Raw genomic sequence first — 22,818 nt, forward strand, 5'->3', positions numbered from 1 at the left:
TATAATCCCAGTGCTGAGGGAAGCCAAGGCAGGAGGATAGCTTGAGCCCAGGAATTAGAAGCCAGCCTGGGCAACATAGCGAGACCTTGCTCTAAAAAAAAAAAAAAAAAAAAAAAAAAAATTTTTAATTAAAAAAAAATTAGCCAGGCTTGGTGGCTCACATATATAGTCCTAGCCACTTGGGAGGCTGAGACAGGAGGATTGCTTGAGTCCACTAATTCAAGGTTACAATGAGCTGTGATTGAACCACTGCATTCCGGCCTGGGCAATAGACCAAAACTCTGTCTTAAAAAAAAAAGGACCAACTTAATGGCACCCTTTTCCTAAAGATCTCTACCCATGATCCTTCAGTTGTAGAGGAGAATGAGAACTGTGGGCTTAAATGGACCATAGTAGAAAGGAATGTGCTGCTGAGACTCATGTAGGGGCTTTGAGGTCAAATTGTTTATAAGGTCTCTTCCCTTATTTACCAACTGGGGAGAATTGACCTAGTTAGCAGTACCACAAGCAGGGGAGAGATGGAAAAACAGTATTTTGAAGTCAGCTTTTGAGTTGTTGAACAGGATTCTATAACCCAAACAAAAAAATTTTTTTGGCTATCCTAATGGGTGAAAAGCTGAAATCTAACATGTATCTACACATACCTGACCAAGAGACCAGATGTGCCCCTGAGACTTTTTCTTTCCTTTTCCTTTCTTTCCTCTCTTTTTTTTTTTCTGGTAACAGTTTTATTGAGATATAATTCACATACCATATAACTTACCAGTTTAAAGTGTATAGTTCAGTATTTTTTTTAAGATATAATTTATTTGGAATACAAGCTTTGTTTCACAAGTTTATTATTTATTATTATTATTGGTACTCTTTTCGAGACTGAGTCTTGCTCTGTTGCGCAGGCTTGCTGCAACCTCCGCCTCCCAGGTTCAAGTGATTCTCCTGCCTCAGCCTCCGGAGTAGCTGGGATTACAGACACCCACCACCACGCCCAGCTAATTTTTTGTATTTTTAGTAGAGATGGGGTTTCCCCATGTTGGCCAGGATGGTCTCGAACTCCTGACCGCCTCGGCCTCCCAAAGTGCTGGTATTACAGGTGTGAGTCACTGCTCCCGGCCAAGAAACCCTATATTCTTTACCTGTCACCCTTCAATTCCCCCTTCTTTCACCCAACCACAAAGAACCAGTTTTCTCTCTCTGGATTTGCTTATTTTGGACATTTCATAGAAATAGAGTTATATAATATGTGGTCTATGTTGTCTGGCTTCTTTTACTTAGCATAATGTTTTCAAGGCCCATCCACGCTTTGGCATTTATCATTGTGGAGATGGGGTCTCACTGTGTTGCCCAGGCTGGTCTTGAACTTCTGGGCTTAGGTAATCCTGCCTCAGCCTCCCAAAGCGTTGGGATTAGAGACATGAGCCACTATGTTCAGCCCTATGTACAAGTTTTTAAGTGGACTTAAGTTTCCGTTTTGTGGGGATGTATAACCAGGAGTGGAATTGCCAGGTCAAATGGAACTACTAATGGTGACAAATGATGTTGAGCATCTTTTCATGTGCTTATTGGCCATTCATGTATCATCTTTGGAGACATGTCTATTCAGATCTTTGGCCCAGTTTTAAATTGGGTTATCTTTTTTAAAATTGAGCTGTAAGAGTGCTTCTGGAATTTATGTGTTGATTAGAAATGGTAGTAGGATGCCCACAGAGAGCTTACTTCAACTGCACCTTCTCCTGGTAATTTCTACCCTTCCCTCAAGCAGATGAAAAACTAAGCAATGACTATAAGCCATCAGTATCTCTTTCTCCAACAGCTCAGCATATTAAGGGGCAGTCAGCTAGTACCTAGAGATGTAGGAAAGAGAGTCAAGGAGTTTACACTCACTGTAGTCTTAGGAAATAGCAAAAATTGCTGGATTTACTGCTGTTCGTAACAAATAGGAGCCACAGAGTTCAGAGCACAAAGATGGAACGGGGCCGGGCGTGGTGGCTCATGCCTGTAATCCTGGCACTTTGGGAGGCCAAGGCGGGTGGATCATGAGGTCAGGAGACCGAGACCATCCTGGCTCACACGGTGAAACCCCGTCTCTACTAAAAATACAAAAAATTAGCCAGGCATGGTGGCGGGTGCCCATATTCCCAGCTACTCGGGAGGCTGAGGCAGGAGAATGGCGTGAACACGGGAGGCAGAGCTTGCAGTGAGCCGAGACTGAGCCACCGCACTCCAGCCTGGGCGACAGAGCGAGACTCCATCTCAAAGAAAAAAAAAGATGGAACGGAGTTCTTTCATCATCATATCGGGCAATGTGATTTAAAATCACAGCAAAAATGCTAACATAAAAAGAAAGGAAGTTAAGGAAATGCAGACAAATTCAATTAAGAATAATTAATCCAGGAAATAAAACAGCATGCTATATAAAAGCTGTTCTGACTCTCAAAGTATAAAGAAAATTGAGTAAGAGAAAAAGCTGAGAGAAAAAGAAGAATAAAATGATTATAGTACTGAAAGCTACATTATCAGTATAAGGGAATTGAATATGGAGGATATGCTTGAGAAAACTCATCTGTGAAAGCAATTGAAAGGAAGATAATAAATCTAGAAGACAGACAATGGAGAGCCAATATATGATTTTTCCAAAAACAAGAATAGCAAAAAAAGTAAAGAGAAATTATGGGCAAATACATAATAGAAGAAATGTTACTAAAGTAAAAGGGAAAACCTGAATCTGCAGATCAAAATAGTTTAACAATCCCCATCATTGAGTATACAGTTGTTTTTGTTTTCTGTGATAAGTAGTACTGTTATGAATATATTTATTCATAGATCTTTGTCTTCATTTCTCATTACAGTGCTTACGGATAGATTCTCAGAAGTTAAATTACTGGGACAGAGATTAGGAATATCTCCAAAAAAAAAAAGGGCATCTTATCTTATTGTTTTAATTTACAGTTATTACTGGCGAGATTGAACTTTCTTTCTTTTTTTTTTTGTGGAGACGGAGTCTTGCTCTGTCACCAGGCTGGAGTGCAGTGGCGCGATCTCGGCTCACTGCAACCTCTGCCTCCTGGGTTCAAGCGATTTTTCTGTCTCAGCCTCCCAAGTAGCTGGGATTACAGGCACCTGCCATCACGCCCAACTAATTTTTTGTGTTTTTAGTAGACGGAGTTTCATCATTTTGGCCAGACTGATCTCAAATGCCTGACCTCAGGTGATTCGCCCACCTCAGCCTCCCAAAGTGCCAATAGGCATGAGCGACCGTGCCTGCTTGAGATCGAACATTTTCGTACATGTAAATTGTTTTTCACTTCTGAATTTTTAGTTCATATCCTTTTCCTTTTCCATATCCCTTTGTCACGTTTATGGTAAATATTTAGCTCAGTTTATTGCTTCTCTTTTATTATAAAGTCATTTTTTTACTTTGCTATTTTGTGTTTTTATTTAATCATATTTGCTATTTTTTTCTAATTTTGCTTAGAAGGTCTTTCTTCACTTAATAAATTAAAAGTTTGTATTTTCTCCTCACATTTTATTGTTTCAGTGTTTAATTTACATAAGTAATTCATTTGGAGTTCATTTTGGTTTTTGTTATAGAATAAGGATCTGACTTCATTCTTTTAATAACCAATATTTTTGGTTTCATTTCTTGATTACTCTTTCCTTTTATTTGGTGGCATTTCATTTTGCATATTTCAAAAGTATTTTTGTCTTTTTGGAGTTTACCATGCTTTGATACATAAATTTTATCTTTATTTTAGAATAAGGAGAGATTATCTTCTGCTGTTACTGACCTCAACATAATAATGGAGCCCACAGAATGCTCAGAATTAAGTGAATTTGTGTCTAGGTAAGTATTTAACAAACTTATTTAGAGAAAAAAAGTAAATTTACACTTTACAGTTTTAAGTTTACCTTTTCCTTTTCTTAGTAAGTAAGTCTTCTCTGAAAGTATAACACCACTATTGTGGCTTATATTTAAGCCCATATTCTCTATATCTATCATTCTTTCATTTAGTTTATATTTATTGCACATTCACTATCTGCTGGGTATTAAAATGTGAGCCAAAAAAAGATACAATCCCCAGTCCTCATGGGATTGACAGTCTAGTGGAGAAGTCAGATATTAATCAAATAATGGCAGAAGTAAATATAAAATTATGGCTGTGTTAAATGCTATAGAGGAGAGTTACATAATGCTGTTGAAGTATATATCAGGAATTTTTGTTTTTTATTATTTCTATATTTTGTTTTTAAATTAGTGATGGGGTCTCACTATGTTGCCCAGGTTGGTCTCAAACTCCTATGCTCAAGCAGTCCTCCTGCCTTAGCCTCCCAAAGTGTTTATCAGGAATTTGACCAGCAGAGAGAACATGATATCATTTCCTGAAGCTTGAGCTGACATCCGAAGAATGAGTAGGTGTGAACTAACAAAGAGGGCATAACTTTGCTGGGCACTGTGCCAGCAGGGAGCATGGCATCTGTGAGCAATTGACGCAGGACCACAGTGGCAGGTGGAGGCAAGAGCCTAGGAGAGTGGTGTAAGATGAGGCTAGGAAATTAGGTGAGGTCCATACTACCAGGAATTTGGTATAAAGAGTTTTATTACAGCCCCAGGACCAAGTGAAACTATTGAAAAGTTTTGAGCAGGGCCTGAGGAAAGCAAAAGTATGGCATCCTAGAAAGAATTATTCTGGATGCTATAGGGAAATGGAATGAAGGGGTGCAATCATTGATACAAACGAGTCAATGACTAGTCTTTTAAAACAGTTCAGGCAAGAGAAGTTTGTAGTTTGGACTGAAATGATGGTACTTAGCTAGATGGATTTGGGGGATAATTAGGGAGTAAAAATCAGTGGGCGTGGGATTGCTTGAGTAAAAGGGATTAGAGGTCATTCACAGGAGATGACTCTTTGATTATGGTGGTTCTGTCTGCTGTTAAGGGAAGGTTGGAAGAGTACCATTGTCAGGTGAAATTATGACTTTATTTTGGACATATGGGACTTGAGTGCCTTTGAAAACACTGAAATAAAAATGAGAAAGAGGCAGCACAGAAGAGGTGGGGGTGGGAGATATAGAACACTGGAATTATCTTCTATTGGGTAGGAATTAAAGCCTTGAGCAGGAATGAGATTGCTTATGAAGGAATACAGAGTGAAACTAGAAAAGGCCCTAGAACTGAGCCTTGAGGAATTCTAAAATATACTGACTGAATAGAAGGGAAGGATCCTGCAAAGGAATTAGAAAAGGAACTATTTGAGAAGTAGGGAGAATACCAAGAAAGTGTTGTATCATGGCAGAGATCACATATTTCCTTTTGTTCAGACCATGGTTTGGAAGTAGCATCTGCTATTTGGAAATACAAAAGGAAGAATAGTGAGATATCTCTCTTCCTGTAATAATGAGCATATTATCATTACTTAATAAATACTTAATCTCAGCTTCTTGGGCAGTTTTTTAGACTGGGTTCCCATTTTGTGGAGAGTGACTGGTATTTTAGAAAGGGTGCGGAACATAGGTCAGAAGACCTGGATTTTAGTCCAGATTCAATTACCTTGTGTAAGTTACTTCTCTTGGGGTTTCTTTCTTCTTTATCTCTGCTGTTATGCAATTTAAATGTTATATGCCTAGTTATGAATTTAGTTTTTCATTAGAGATCTGTAGTTTTTTGGACAGGATTGGTATCTTTAGGTTTTGAAAAATATTTAGTCATAATTTTATTGACTCTTGCTTCTACCTTGATCTTCCCTTATCACAGTCTACCTTCACTTTAAATAGTAAACATTTCACATGTACTATAAGAACAGCAGTATACTTTCCATTTATTTTCCTTCAACTGTTGTATTATTATTGTCATACAATTGTCATACACTTTTACATGTTTCAAATGTCTCAGGGCATTGTTACTATTTTTGCCTTAGACTGTCAATTATTTTTTAAAGCAATTAAAAATAAGACAAAACTTGTTTTGTGTTTTTGAGATAGAATCTTACTCTGTCATCCAGGCTGGAGTGGAATGGCATGATCTCGGCTCACTGCAACCTCCGCCTCCCAAGTTCAAGCAATTCTCCTGCCTCAGCCTCCTGAGTAGCTGGGATTACAGGCATCCAGCCACCATGCCCAGCTAATTTTCTTTCTTTTTTTTTTTTTTTTTTTCTTTTTTTGCATTTTTGGTAGAGACAGGGTTTCACCACGTTGACCAGGCTGGTCTTGACCTCCTGACCTCAAATGATCCACCCACCATGGCCTCCCAAAGTGCCAGGATTACAGGTGTGAACCACCATGCCTGGGTGATAAAACATGTTTTTGTATATTTATCTTCATTTTTTCATTTCCAACATTCTTCATTTCTTTATATTGATTCAGATTTCTAACTGCTATGCTCCTTCTTCCTTGAGAACTTCCTTTAACTTTTTTTTTTTTGAGACAGAATTTCACTCTTTTTGCCCAGGCTGGAGTGCAATGGCACAAACTCAGCTCACTGCAACCTCTGCCTCCCGGGTTCAAGTGAATTTCCTGCCTCACCCTCCCAAGTAGCTGGAACTACAGGTGTGTACCACCACACCCGGCTGATTTTGTGTTTTTAGTAGAAACGAGGTTGATCAGGCTGGTCTCAAACTCCTGACCTCAGGTGATCCACCGACCTCAGCCTTCCAAACTGCTGGGATTGCAGGCGTGAGCCACCACACCCGACCCTTTAACATTTCTTACTGTGCTGGTCTGTTGGCCGTAATATCTATCAGCTTTTGTTTCTCTGGAAAGGTCTTAATTTTGCCTTCATTTTTTTGAAAGATATTTTTGCTGGCCATAGAATTCTGAGTAGATAGGCTTTTAAAAAGTATATGTATTTAAACATACTCTTTCATAATCTGGATTGCATAGGTTGTGACAAAAAGTCTGCGATGATTGTTGTCTTTATTTTTCTGTATTGGTGTGTCTTGTGTGTGTACTTGGGACAGCCTTAAATCTTTATCTTAATTTTGCATTTTTGTAGTTTGTGCTATGTTTAGGGTATATTTGTGTGAAAATTATCAACCATGTCTTTTAAAGTATTTATTTTGCCCTGTGTCATTCTAATGACACATAAGTTAGACTGTTTGACATATTGTCCCAGCATTTGGATGCTCAGCTCTATTTCTCTCATGCCTTTTTTTCTTCGTATTTCAGTTTGGATAAGTTCTATTAGCCTATCTACAACTTAGCAGAGTCTTTCCTCTGTTGAAGTACTGTTTGCCAGGGGGCCCTTTTAAGGAGATCTTTATCTTGCTTTTAATGCTTTTTATTTCTTGTGTTTTCATATTTCCTTGTTGGATGTAACAGAGTTTGTTTATTCATTTACCCATTGAAGGATATCTGGGTTATTTTCAGTTTTTGGTGAATATAGCATATTATAGTTATATATACATTTTTTTTTTTTTTTAGATGGAGTCTCGCCCTGTCACCAGGCTGGAGTGCTGTGGTGTGATATCAGCTCACTGCAACCTCCGACTCCCTGGTTCAAGCGATTCTCCTGCCTCAGCCTCCCAAGTAGCTGGGATTACAGGCATGCACCACCACCCCTAGCTAATTTTTGTATTTTTAGTAGAGACAAGGTTTCACCATGTTGGCCAGGATTGTCTCGATCTCCTGACCTCGCGATCTGCCCACCTCGGTCTCCCAAAGTGCTGGGATTACAGGCGTGAGCCACCATGCCTGGCCTATATATACATTTATGTAGCATATTATAGTGTATAATATAGCATATTATCTTTATATATGTGTGTATATATGCACACACACATGCATTCATGCCGCTACAAACATTCATATGCTATAAATATGTATATTACGTACATAAACACACATGTATATGCTGCTGTGAATATTCACTAGAGGTTTTTGTGTGAATATAAGTTTTCTTTAGGGTACATAACCAGAAGTGGAATTGCTGAGTCATATAAGAGTATGTTTAAATTTATGATAAACTGCCAAACCATTTTCCAGAATAACCATATTGTTTTGTATTCCCACCAGTAATATGTGAGAATGACTGTTAATATTTTTGTGAATTAATTTCTGATGGTCACCTAATTTTAGATTTAATAGTCCCAGGAATTTATTGTTAGAATAAAATCTTGGAATTTTTATCCTAAATTTATCTTTATGTTCGCTTTATACTTGAGAAGGAGACATTTGGAGTTATTTTTGTTTCCTGACTACTTTAGTTGAAATTGAAATGGGTTACTGCCAACATTTTATGAAAGAAATCCATGACATCTGTTTTACATTTAGTGAAGTTTGGACTTTGCTTAGGAAAAATAGATAAATTACAGTCATTCTTACAGCTGTGAGAGCCAACACCCACACCCACACACAAAATTTCTTTCTATATGGAAAACTCTTATGTGCTGTAGTACAGTATCCTTTATGAAGATGCAAATGGAAGAATGAAGGAATTGTGAATCTTTTAAAGTTCACTGTAAAAGAACAGTCTTTTCCTCTGTGTGTGTGTTTAAACTTGAGTCATCATAGCTTTTAAGATTATTTTCATGGCTTACTCCCTCATCACATGATTAAGAGTTTATTTTTTGCTCACTTGTTTGATGGAGAACGAAATATCATGTCACTGTGGCCTTTAAGCACGAATGAACTAATTTCTCCTCTTTATAGGCCCATACTCTTTGGAAAACAATTTTTTTCAGATGTTAAAATAATTTTTAAAATAGTTATTAGACTGACTTTTAACACATAATCTCCAGTGTTCCCTATAAAGTACACGCTTATGCAGCTTTGTGTTAATTCAACTATTATTTTATGTTCTTTGTTTTCAGTGAATCTACTTGGTTATTTTGGTCCTGTACTGCCCTTTCTTGCCTTCCTTTAGATTATTTTATTTGTTTTCCTATTTTTTTTATTTGGCAAAATACTTGCAAAATCTACCAACTCCGCCATGTTAAAGAGTACACTTCAGTAATAGTAAATACATTCATTATGTTGTACAGCCATCACCACTGTCCATCAACATAACTCTTTCCTCTTTTAAAACAGAAACTTTGACCGGGCGCGGTGGCTCACACCTATAATACCAGCCTTTTGGGAGGCTGATGCAGGCAGATCATGAGGTCAGGAGTTCAAATCCAGCATGGTGAAATCCTGTCTCTACTAAAAATATGAAAGTTAGCCGGGCATGGTGGCACATGCCTGTAGTCCCAGCTACTCAGGAGACTGAGGCAGGAGACTTGCTTGAACCTGGGAGGCAGAGGTTGTGGTGAGCCGAGATAGCACCACTGCATTCCAGCCTGGGTGACAGAGTGAGACTCTGTCTCAAAAAAACAAACAAACAAAAAAACCAGAAACTTTGTACCCATAAACAATAACTCCCACTTACTCCCTCTCCTCATCCTCTTCATCCTCTAGCAACCACCATACTACTTTCTGTCTGTGTGATTTTGATTAAGTACTTCATGTAAGTGGAATCATATAGTATTTGCCTTTTTTCTTTAGATAGAGTCTCGCTCTGTTGCCCAGACTGGAGTGGAATGGCGTGATCTTGGCTCACTGTAACCTCCACCTCACCAGCGATTCTCCTGCCTCAGCCTCCCAAGTAGCTGAGATTACAGGCACCCGCCACTACGCCCAGCTAATTTTTGTATTTTTAGTAGAGATAGGGTTTTGCCATGTTGGCCAGGCTGGTCTTGAACTCCTGACCTCAGGTGATCTAGCCATCTCGGCCTCCCAAAGTGCTGGGATTACAGGCACAAGCCACCATGCCTGGCCAGTATTTGCCTTTTTTGACTGGCTTGTTTCGCTGAGCGTAATGTCAAGGTTCATCCACGTGGCATAAGTCAGAATTTCTTTTTCTTTTTCTTTTCCTTGTTTTTTTTTTTTAAAGCACTACGTAAGCTTTATTTGCACCATCTATATAAGATAGTCCTGGCCATGAGCGGTGGCTCATACCTGCAATCCCAGCACGTTGGGAGGCCAAGGTGGGCAGATCATGTGAAGTCATGAGTTGGAGACAAGCCTGGCCAACATCTGTACTAAAAATACAAAAATTAGCTGGGTGTGGTGGCAGGCGCCTGTATTCCCAGCCACTTGGGAGGCTGAGGCACGAAAATCGCTTGAACTGGGGAGGCGGAGGTTGCAATGAACCAAGATTGTGCCACTGCACTCCTCTGGGTGACAGAGCAAGACACCATCTGAAAAAACAAAAAACCAAAAAAACCTAAGATACTTCTATGAATCTGTCCCATTGAGAGAAGACAGGACCTTTTCTCTCAAACCTGTTGCTTAAAGCCTGTGTGTGTGTGTATGTGTGTGTGTTTGTGTGTATGTATATGTATATGGGGGTTTATTAAATATTCACTCATGTGATCACAGGGTCCCACAATAGTCTGTCTGCAGGCTGAGGAGCAAGGCGAGCCAGCCTGAGTTCCAAAACTGAAAAACTTGGAGTCCAGTATTCAAGGGCAGGAAGCATCCACCACGGGAGAAAAATATAGGCTGGGAGGCTAGGCCAGTCTCACCTTTTCACATGTTTCTGCCTGCTTTATATTCACTGGCAGCTGATTAGATGGTGCCCATCCAGATTAAGGGTGAGTCTGCCTTCTCCTGCCCACTGTCTGAAATGTTAATCTCCTTTGGCAACACCCTCACAGACGCATCTAGGATTAATACTGTGTATCCTTCAATCTAGTTGACACTTAGTATTAACCATGACAAGTCCACCCCTTGTCAACTTGAACCTATACACATCTCCTAAGATCATACATAATCTTCAAATAAAGGTAATAATAATCATAATTACGCCTAACATAATAAAACTATCCTTCATAAAACCAGAAACTCACCAATCCCCAACCCAAATACTATTACATAAAGTTAACAATACTTAAATGCTGATATGAAGTCAATAAATCGTATGTCACATGATAAAGGAAAAAGGAAATAAAATGAAGATACCTTCTTAGTACAAGTGTATACATGCACAAACATGTTTTTAACGAAAGGAGAGGGAAGTACTCATGACAATTACAATCCCCGTTTCTGCAGCTGGTCACGTCGTCGTAGCTGGTATTGATGACTACCTTCTTGAATTGGGCTGCTGTAGTTTCCCGTTAACCTTAATCACTGAGCATGGTAATACTAAGAGAAGCCCTGATGGATCTCCGGTATTCCATGCATACTCTTCCTTACCTCTGTTGTGAAGTAGCAGAATGATTTCATTTCGATATTCTGGGTCAGTCACCCAGCCAACACTGTAACTCCTTTCTTAGCCTGTTGTCTTAAATGTAGGAGGAGCCCAAAGTGTCCAGGTGGCAATCTTAACTTCTAGTTTAGTGGGATCTTTGTTGTGTCTCCTGGTGGCAGCGTTTCTCCCTCTGGAACTGAGACCTCTAGGCCAGCAGAATGTAGTGTCAAAGGAACAGGAAGCAAAAATTTTGCCAGTAGATCACTAGGGGTGATGGTGAGTGGTGCCACTTCAACTTCCACCCCTTCATTCCTGGACCCATGAATCTTGGCTGTGGAAGAAACAGTACCACATATTGGATGCTGATCCAGAGCATACACGGCCTTCTGGAGAACTTTGCCACAGCCTTGCAAAGTATTGCCACATAGTTGGCATTGTAATTTTGACTTCAAAAGGCCATTCTACTGTTCTGTCAATCAAGCTGCTTCAGGATGATGGGGAACATGGTTAGACAAGTGAATTCCATGAGCATGCGCCCACTGCTACACTTCTTTAGCTGTAAAGTGAGTGCCTTCATCAGAGCCAATGCTGTGTGGCATACCATGACAGTGGATAAGGCATTCCATGAGTCCACGGATGGTAGTCTTGGCAGAAGCATTGCCTGCAGTATAGCAAACCCATATCCGGAGTAAGTGTCTATTCCAGTGAGGACAAACCTCTGCCCTTTCCATGATGGAATAGGCCCGATATAATCAACCTGCCATCAGGTAGCTAGCTGATCACCCCAAAGAATGGTGCCATATTGGGGGCTCAGTGTTGGTCTCTGCTGCTGGCAAATTGGCCTTGTCAGCCTTGGTGAGTGGAAGTCCTTGTTGCTGAGCCATGCATAACCTTCATCCCTGCCATCATGGCCACTTTACTTTGTTCATGGGCCCACTGATCAATGATAGGGGCGGCTGGGGAAAGAGGCTGAGTAGTGGGTTATCCTATCCACTTGATTATCCATCCTATCCACTTAAAAATGCTAAAGGAAGGGGTCTCACTGTATTGCCCAGGCTGGTCTTGAACTCCTGCACTCTTGCTGTCCTCCTGCCTTGTCCTCCCAAAGTGCTGGGATTACAAGCATGAGCCACCACACATGTCCTTGCAAATCCATTTTATGCCACTTTAACTGAAAAAAAGTTGGAAAGACCTATGTTTCTTTACAGCTCTGTCCCCTATCAGGGGAACCCACCCCCAATATTTCAACGTAGGTTCTTTCTATTTTCCGTAAGTGTTGGCCGTCTGAGAAATAAAGAGTACAAAGAGAGGAATTTTACAGCTGGGCCACCAGGTGTGACATCACATATCGGTAGGACCGTGATGCCTGCCTGAATCTCAGACCAGCAAGTTTTTATTAAGGGTTTCAAAAGGGGAGGGGGTGTAAGAACAGGGAGTAAGTACAAAGATCACATGCTTCGAAGGACAAAAAGCAGAACTAATAAGGGTCCAACAAAGATCACAAGGCAAAGGGCAAAAGCAGAACTACTGATGAGGGTTTATGTTCAGCGGTGCACATTGTCTTGATAAATATTTTAAACAACAGAAAACAGGATTCGAGAGCAGAGAACCAGTCTGACCACAAATTTACCAGAGTGGAGTTTTTCCCCACCCTAGTAAGCCTGAGGGCACTGCAGGAGACCACTGTGTATCTCAGTCCTTAGCTCAACCTCATAAGACAGACATTCCCAGAGTGGCTGTTTATAGACCTCCCCCAAGGAATGCATTCCTTTCCCAGGGTCTTAATATTAATATTCCTTGCTAGGAAAAGAAGTTAGCAATATCTCTCCTACTTGCACGTCTGTTTATGGGCTCTCTGCAAGAAGAAATATATGGCTCTTTTTGTCCGACCCCGCAGGCAGTCAGACCTTATGGTTGTCTTCCCTTGTTCCCTAAAAATTGCTGTTATTCTGTTCTTTTTCAGGGTGTACTGATTTCATATCATTCAAACACACATGTTTTACAATCAATTTGTACAGTTAACACAATTGTCACAGTGGTCCTGAGGTGTCGCACATCCTCAGCTTACGAAGATAACAAGATTAAGAAATTAAAGACAGGCATGAGAAATTATAAAAGTATAATTTGGGAACTGATAAATGTCCATATTAAAATGAAAGCTTCACAATTTATGTTCCCCTGCCACGGCTCCAGTCAGTCCCTCCATTCGGGGTCCCTGACTTCCCACAACAATCCCCAGCCTTTTGAATTATTGATGTTATGAACTTATATATTTATATGTTGTGCACCCCAAAATGTAAACTAATAATTCTTTAAAATGCATTGGTTTTTTAAATTACGTAGAAAATAATGTGGAGTCACAAATGAAAATGACATTAATACTAACTTTTAGTCTAATTTTAATAAAATGTATTAGTCTGTAAAATCATGTAGGAAACAAAAAGAGTAACTATTGTTGCAAAAATACTAGCTTTTATAATTTTATATGCATTTACCTTTATTGAGTCTTTTTTTGTTCTTTTTTAAAGCTTTTTTCTTCTTTTACCTTTTTCCATATGTTCTAAGAGTCTATTTCTTAATAAGTCTTCAGATTACTGTCTAGTGTCCTTTCTTTCACTCTACAGAATTCTCTTGACTATTTGTTACAGAGAAAGTTAAATGATAACCAACTCCTTCAGTTTTTGTTTACCTGAGAATGTCTTAATTTCTCCTGTACTTTATTTTTTATTTTTTCTTCAGCCACATCCCTTTGATCATCTCCCTCATTATTAATATTATTATTATTATTATTATTATTATTTTGAGACGAAATTTCACTCTTGTTGCCCAGGCTGGAGTTCAGTGGTGCGATCTCATCTCACCGCGACCTCTGCCTCCCGGGTTCAAGTGATTCTCCTACCTCAGCCTCCCAAGTAGCTGGGATTACAGGCATGTGTCACCACGCCCAGCTAATTTTGTATTTTTAGTGGAGAGGGGGATTCTCCATGTTGGTCAGGCTGGTCTCGAACTCCTGACCTCAGGTGATCCGCCCGCCTTGGCCTCCCAAAGTGTTGCGATTATAGGCATGAGCCATCACGCCCAGCCTTCTTTTCTATTTATTTGTATCCCTTGTGTTTTGTTGTTGTTGTTGTTGTTGTTGAAAAGGGTTCATTTGAACCTAATAATGTGGTAAGCCCCAAAGTCAGATTCTCCCTCTTTCCCAGGCTTTTTTGTTATTGTTATTATTTTTATTTGTTTATTTATTCATATTTCGTAGGCCACCTCTGTGCCAGGGATTAACCTGAGGTATAAACTTAAGGTCCTCTCAGTTTGTTTCTGGGCCTGAAGCTTTCCATGGGTATGTGCAGTCTCTTACAGAATCTCCCCTTAGATGCGGTTATTTGTCAATGTCCTAGTCTTGATTGTTTGGCTCTTAGAAAGGGAAAATGAAGAAAATGAAGGTGGGGAAAAAAAGGGCTCTGGCCTTTTAAGTCCCCTGGAAATCACTTCAACTGTAGGAAGCAGGGTTTTCAAAAGTGTGGGGATGTGTAACTACAATGGCTGCCTGACTCTTTGTCTACACTTCCATAATGAGAAGCAGCAGTGACCAAAACACAGATCCCTTATGGCTGGAGGACAGGGTCCTTTTTTTTTTTTTTTTTTTTTTGGCTTGCTCTGCCTTCCATAAGCTGTGTGTAAGCTGCTCTGGTTATACTCACATGACTGCCTGCCAGGGGGATGGGGGTGAAGAAATGGGTAGCTGCTGCTATACTAAGCTGAAATTTACTAAAATTAATCACAATTTACCATCCAAGCCCTTCTCCAAGCCTTTCCCTGGATGTTGCCAGCCTTCATTAGACTCAGAGTTTCTAAATGGTTGTATCAGACAGATTCTGCCAGTGAAATTGTTATGTAAGCGGAGAGATGGAATTTTGGTACTTCCTATTCTGTCATCTTCTCAAAACCCTCTCCTTTAAATATATTTTAATATTCTCTTTTAATTTATTTCATTCATGTTTTGGCTATATTTGTGTTATTCTTTATTGGTTGCTGTCAGGATTGCAACATACATAACCTAACTTTTAACAGTCTATTTAGATTTGATACTTTACCACTGCAATTATAGTCTTGTAGTCCTATAACCACATGGTTCACTTCCCCTCCCTGCTTCATATGGTAGTTTTCATGTGAATTATATTCACATGTATGTGCTGAAAAACTCCATTAGTCCAATCTGGGCAACAAAGGAAGACCCTATCTCTACAAAAACAACAACAGCAGAAATAGCTTATTGTGGTGGAGTTCACTTGTAGTCCCGGCTGCTTGGTAGGCTGAGGTAGGAGAGTTACTTGAGCCCAGGAGTTTGACAGTGCAGTGAGCCATGATCATGCTATTGCATTTTAGCCTGGGAGACTGAGTGAGACCCTGTCTCAAAAATAGTAATAATAATAACCCCGTTAGATAACATTATAATGTTTTACTTCAACCATCATATGTACTTTAAGTAACTTAAGAAAAGGCTAATAGTTTGTCACATTTATCCAGATTTTTTTGAGACGGAGTCTCGCTGTCACCCAGGCTGGAGTGCAGTGGCGCGATCTCAGCTCACTGCAAGCTCTGCCTCCCAGGTTCACGCCATTCTCCTGCCTCAGCCTCCAGAGTAGCTGGGACTACTACAGGCGCCCACCACCACACCCAGCTAATTTTTTTTGTAATTTTTAGTAGAGATGGGGTTTCACCGTGTTAATCAGGATGGTCTCAATCTCCTGACCTTGTGATCTGCCCGCCTCGGCCTCCCGAAGTGCTGGGATTACAGGCGTGAGCCACCACGCCCAGCCATGTTTATCAAGATTTTTAATGTTTCTGTTGCTGTTCTTGATATGGAGCCTTTTTAGGACACGTTGCATATATCGTGGCTCATTTCCCATAAATACTTAAGTGTGCATTTTTATTATTTTATTTTACTTTATTTATTTAGTTTTTGAGACGGATTCTCACTCTGTTGCCCAGGCTGGAGTGCAGTGGGAAGATCTTGGCTCACTGCAACCTCTGTCTCCCAGGCTCAAGTGATTCTGCAGCCTCAGCCTCCCTAGTAGCTGGGACTACAGGCGCGCACCACCACGTCTGGCTAATTTTTGTATTGTTAGTAGAGACGGGGTTTCACCATATTAGCCAGGCTGGTCTCGAACCCCTGACCTCAAGTGATCTGCACAACTCGGCCTCCTAAAGTGTTGGGACTACAGGCATGAGCCACCGTACCTGGCCTTATTTTATTTTGTTATGCTATGTTACGTTACGTTATGTTACGTTACGTTACGTTACGTTACGTTACGTTACGTTGGAGATGGAGTCTTGCTCAGTCGCCCAGGCTGGAGTACAGTGGCACAGTCTCAGCTCACTGCAACCTCCGCTCCCTGGGTTCAATTCTCCTGCCTCAGCCTCCTGAGTAACTGGGATTACAGGCATGCACCGCCACGACCGGCTAATTTTTTTGTATTTTTAGTAGAGATGGGGTTTCACCATGCTGGCCAGGCTGGTCTCAATCTCCTGACCTCAAGTGATCCACCCACCTTGGTCTCCCAGAGTGCTGGGATTACAGGCATGAGCCACCGCACCCAGCTCAAGTGTGCAGTTTTAAGTTTAGAGATATTCCCTTATATAATTACAGTGCAGTGATCGACTTCATAAATTGACATTGATATGATACTTTTATCTAATATGCTTTCCATAATCCAGTTTTCTTAGTTGATCTCATAATATCTTATATTGCATCTTCTTTCTCCTTGAATTATATGATCTAGTCTAAAGTCAAGTATTGCATTTAGTTGTCATGTCTCTTTAGTCTCCTTTAATCTGGAGTTATTGCCTAGCCTTTCTTTGCCATGTTTCACTTTGTCATCTTTTTAAAAAGCTCTTCCTGCAACCAGCCTGAGCAACAGAGCAGGGCTCCATCTCTTCAAAAAGTTTAAAAAAAAAAAAAAAAAAAAATTAGCCTGGCATAGTGGTGCGTGCCTATAGTTCTAGCTATCTGAGGGTCTGAGGCAAGAGGATCATTTGAGGCTGCAGTGAGCTATGATCATGCTACTGCATTCCAGCTTGGGCCACAGGGCAAGACTTGTCTCTAGAAACAAAAGTTCTTTCCACGTTTTTGTTTGTTTCTTTTTCTTTCTACTTTTTTCCCCCAATAAAATGTTTCTTATTTTGCCTTTGATATTCTGTTGTGATCAGTTGAGGCTATGCCTTCTTAGGCAAATTCTGTATAGATGATATTTTGTCCTTCTCAGCATAGCTGTCCCTCATAGGTGATACTAAGTTTTTCACTCAATGAAACTGTTATATTTCTCCACTGTATGATAACTAATTTTTTCTCCCTTGGCTCTAATATGCAATCTGTGGGGACACACTTGATGACCACGCAGTTACTACTCTTTATTAATATTCCTTCCTCAATTTAGCATCTACTGATGATTCTTGCCTTATCTACTCGCTACTGTGATGTTTGCAAAATGATGATTTTTCAACTCTAGTGCTTACTTCCTCCACATTTCTCAGTAGGCATTTGGCATTATGCTTAAGAAATAGATCACCATTCTCTATGTATGTGTATATATCCATATTTATAATATGTATGGATTCATTCATTTCTTTTTTTTTTCCAACGATTTATAATTTCTTCTCTTCTTATTTATTTTGGTGCTCAAAGTATCCCGGATTTGATCAGAGGGAATCTCTTTAAGCTGGCTCCTGAATCCATGTGTTAATTCCTTATTATATTTTTGAGCACTTCCTCATATTCTGTCAATAAAAGATTTTTCCAGGCTCACAATATACCTGTCCTGCCCTAGGTGTAGATTCAGCAATTTTTCTGAGGAACCAGAGTTTCTTTTAGTGGGAAACGGTATTAGAGACTAAGATCTGATACTAGGTCTGTTCATTGCTATTGGAGTGTCTTTGCTTCTTGGTTCTTTCAACAAACAGTACTAGAAAATATGTTTTTATACATATATATACGCACACACACAAACCTGTATATAAGAAATCATGATTCATAAAATATTCATATGCACTAATAGTCATGTGCCGCATAACTACTTTTTGATCAGTGACAGACTGCATATACCAAGGTAGTTTCATGATTACATTACTGTATTTTACTGTACTTTTCCTATATTTAGATATGTTAAATGCATAAATATTTAACATTGTTTTACAACTGCCTACAGCATTTAGTACTGTAATGCTGTATAGGTTTATAGCCTAGGAGTAATTGGCCATACCATATAGCCTAGGTTTGCAGTAGGCTGTACCATTTAGGTTTGTGTAAGTACACTGTATGATGTTCCTATAGTAAAGAAATCATCTGACAATGCATTTATCAGAATGTATCCCTGTCGTTAAGCTACACATGATTTACAAAATCGTGAGTGTACACCAAGGCGTCCAGTTCTACCCCAGCTTATCCCCAGTTTATAGTATGTATGTGTTTATATACATACTATCATTTCACATTTCTACATCCTTTCTTCCATATTGAGAAACTTGGCTCCTAGAAATATCAACAAAGTTATTCATTTGCTCAATCCTATTGGTTTTTTTGTTTGTTTGGTTTTTTTGTTTGTTTGTTTTTGAGATGAGGTGTCACTCTGTCACCCAGGCTGGAGTGCAGTGGTGCAAACTTGGCTCACTGCAACCTCCGCTTCTCAGGCTCAAGTCATCCTCCTACCTCAGCCTCCTGAATAGCTGGAACTACAGGCACGCACCACCACGCCCAGCTAATTTTTTGTATTTTTGGTAGAGATGGGTTTTGGCCATGTTGTCCAGGCTGGTCTTGAACTCTTGGGCTCAGGCGATCCATCTACTTTGGCCTCCCAAAGTGCTGGGATTATAGGCATGAGCCACTGTACTCAGCCAATCCTATTGTTTTTTGTAGTGAAGGCCTGCTTTTTTTTTTTTTTTTTTTTTTCCCAATTAAAAATTTTTTTTTCTTAGAGATAGGGGTCTCACCATGTGGCCCAGGCTGGTCTCACACTCCTGGGCTCAAGCAGTCATCCTGCCTTGGCCTCGCAAAGTGCTGGGATTATAAATGTGAGCCATTATGCCCGGCCCAATGTTCTGCTTTTAATGGATATTTTAGCTTTTTCTATGATTTTGGCCTTAAAAGTCTTTATTTCATTTTTGGTTTTGAAAGATATCATTCGGGGTATAGAATCCTTGGTTGATTGTTTTGGTTCTTTGGGTTTTTTCTCCTGAGTACTTTAGAGGTATTTGTCCATTGTCTTGTGGCTTAACAGTACATTTGCTGTGCTTCTTCTTTATGTTCCCCTGTATGATGGAACTGGTTGTTGTGTTGGATACACAACTCTATTCATTTGGTCAAAATCATAAAATTAAGAAAAAGAGTGAATTTTACTGTATGTAAACTTTTAAATAAATAAATACATGTATGTTAAAAGCATATTATACACTTTGCATTGTATTAGTCTCTAAGAATACAATGATGAACAAGATAATTTTCAATTTTATGAAGCTTACAACCTAGTGTATGTGCAAAACCAATGATACATGGTAATTGATGGTAGAGTAAGTGCTATGGGAATATAAATGCATACAATGTCTACTCTAGGGGAGAGGGAGGGGTGGTATTAGCCCCAGGTCACCTAGGAGAGTGCCTTGTATATGGTTGGTGTTCAAACAGTTCTTGAGTGAATCATCTAACAAACCACTTGAAAATGTAAGACCTGAAGTTAAGCAGAGATTAGACAGACAAGTCACTAGTATTCTTTCATTTATCCAACAGTTATGTGTTGCCTATTCTGCAGCCAAGCACCATCGTTGTGCTTAATATGTAGCAGTGAACAAAAGAAAAATCCGTCTTCATAAATTCAAGAGGTTTATTTTCTAGTAGGGGAAACAGGCAATAAACAAAACAGATAAGTAAAATAAATAATATATTAGATATCGATAAGTGGTGGAGAGAAAATAAACTAGGATAGGAGATTGCGATGCACAGGAGGAGGGAAGTTACCATTTTTAAATAGCTTGATTGGGGAAGGCCTCATTGAGAATGTGACATAGGAGTACATGGAGGAGGTTGCCTGGCCTGATCATGTCAGTTGGTTATCAACCCTAGGTACTCTCTAAAAATGTATCAAAAATGTAGCAAATTATGCCTTGCATTATAACTACTCCTTTTTATTTTATTTTATTTTATTTTTTCTTTTTTTTTTTTTTTTGAGACAGAGTCTCATGCTCTCACTCACGCTAGAGTGCAGGGGCACAATCTTGGCTCACTGCAACCTTCACCTCCTGGGTTCAAGCGATTCTCCTGCCTCAGCCTCCTGAGCAGCTGGGATTGCAGGCATCCGCCACCATGCCCTGCTAATTTTTGTATTCTTAGTAGAGATGGGGTTTCACCACGTTGGCCAGATTGGTCTCAAACCCGTGACCTTAGGTGATCCACCCCGTCTCGGCCTCACAAAGTGCTGGGATTATAGGTGTGAGCCACTGTGCCCAGCCTATAACTATTCTTATCCTCGTGTAAATTATAAATTTGTGATAATGAGGACAGTGTACCTTTATGTATTTCTTTTTTTTTTTTTTTTTTCCTTAAACTAATGACTAACAGCATTAAATTAGAAAAAGTGTTTAATCTCTGTGGAGTTATCTGCAAAATGAAAGAACTGGATAGAATTATTTCCAGGGTTCACTGGGCGTGGTGGCTCACACCTGTAATCGCAGCACTTTGGGAGGCCGAGGTGGGCGGATCACAAGGTCAGGAGATTGAGACCATCCTGGCTAACAAGGTGAAACCCCGTCTCTACTAAAAATACAAAAAAAATTAGCCAGGCGTGGTGGCGGGCGCCTGTAGTCCCAGCTACTCGGGAGGCTGAGGCAGGAGAATGGTGTGAACCCGGGAGGCGGAGCTGGCAGTGAGCCGAGACAGTGCCACTGCACTCCAGCCTGGGCTACAGAACGAGACTCTGTCTCCAAAAAAAAAAAAATAATAATTTCCAGGGGTCTGTCCCATTCTAAAACCTTATAAATTTGTGAATTAAAGAATAAAATATATCTGAGAAATGATGGAATTTACTGGAATTGGAATGATGAAACTGTAGAAGAACATCCATAATTTAGATCTCTTCTTTATAACGTGGGATGATTGCCAGCACTTGGGGAATCCTTCTCAGTGAAACCAGATAGACAAAAAACAATGCTGCTTTGGGCCACCCACTAGACATGAAATTACTTCATTTTACAGATTGTGTATTGTTTGGTATTACTTGTGGCACAGATTCCTAAACTCCTTTAGTGAGTATATATGCCCACCACTATTTACAGATCACTCAACTGATCTTTAAGTTAGAGTCCTCAGTAATGAATTTTATGTGCCAGATGCTTTCTTCAGTATTTGTGGTCTTTTTCTTTTTAAAAAGGCATTATTTTTAAAATAAAACACAGAAAAGTATAAAAAGTTATACCTGAAAGGGATTTGGGAAGAAATTATTCCTCTGATTAATCATTGTAGACAAATAGGAGTGAATGATTATTATACACACATGCTCATTTTTTCAAACATCTGAGACTGTTTTGAGGACGTTGTTTGAGAGGATCACGATTCAGTTAGTTCAGTACTGACTTCCCCAAGAGCTCTCATGGAATTCTGGCAGGTTGAACATCTATAATCTGAAATCCAGACTGCTCTAAAATCTGACATTTTTTGATTGCTGACATGATTACCTTAAGTGGAAAATTCCACACCTGACTTGTGACAGGTTGCAGTCAAAACGCAGGTGTACAACACAGTTCATTCAACATCCTCAAGGGAAAAAGACCCTCCCAGCTCCCTTCAGCTGTGGTAGCAGCATGCATTCATAACAAAACAAGAAATCATGTCAGATTCTAAAATCAAAGCTAGATTAATAAGACAAAAACTGTTGTTAATGAGGCAGATAACTGTGGAGGAAACGTTTATTTTGTTTTTATGTATTCATTTATTTTTTGACACAGAGTCTCACTCTGTCTCTCAGGCTGGAGTGCAGTGGCACCATCTAGGCTCACGGCAACCTCCACCTCTGGGGTTCAAGCAATTATCCTGTCTCAGCCTTCCGAGTAGCTGGAATTATAGACACACGCCACCACACCCAGCTAATTTTTGTATTTTTATTAGAGACATGGTTTCGCCGTGTTGGGTAGGCTGGTCTAGAACTTCTGTCCTCAAGTGATCTGCCCGCCTCAGCCTCCCAGAGTGCTGGGATTACAGGCACGAGCCACCGTGCCCAGCCTTTGGAGGAAACATTTAAAAATGGTTCTACAGGAGCCATCCAGCAGAATGCCTCCTCAGCCCTAGAGAACCCATTTCTTGGTCCCACAACTGCTTCTTATGTTTCTTCTCACCTAAAAAAATAAAATACGGTATACAGTAACATTTTATTTTATTTTATTTATTTTTTGAGACGCAGTTTCAGTCTTGTTGCTCAGGCTGGAGTGCAATGTTGCGATCTTGGCTCACTGCAACCTCTGCCTCCCAGGTTCAAGCGATTCTCCTGCCTCAGCCTTCCGAGTATCATGCCCAGCTAATTTTTGTATTTTTAGTAGAGATGGGGTTTTACCACGTTGGCCAGTCTGTTCTCAAATTCCTGACATAAGGTGATTCACTCACCTCGGCCTCCCAAAGCACT

The 22,818-nt window shown here is 39.9% G+C and overlaps 1 protein-coding gene across 3 annotated transcripts in view; it reads left to right on the plus strand.

Annotated features, from left to right (window-relative positions):
- The window catches only part of CENPP (centromere protein P), a 272,813-nt gene that overhangs the window by 19,853 nt on the left and 230,142 nt on the right, over nt 1-22,818 (plus strand). For all 3 annotated transcript variants that reach the window (XM_025359993.1, XM_025359995.1, XM_025359994.1), the window contains one exon: nt 3,753-3,841. In XM_025359993.1, the coding sequence (XP_025215778.1) occupies nt 3,753-3,841 (89 nt within the window). The remainder of the gene's footprint in view (nt 1-3,752; nt 3,842-22,818) is intronic.

This window comes from Theropithecus gelada, chromosome 15, assembly GCF_003255815.1.
Source record: "Theropithecus gelada isolate Dixy chromosome 15, Tgel_1.0, whole genome shotgun sequence".
In the NCBI taxonomy this organism is placed as follows: Eukaryota; Metazoa; Chordata; class Mammalia; order Primates; family Cercopithecidae; genus Theropithecus; species Theropithecus gelada.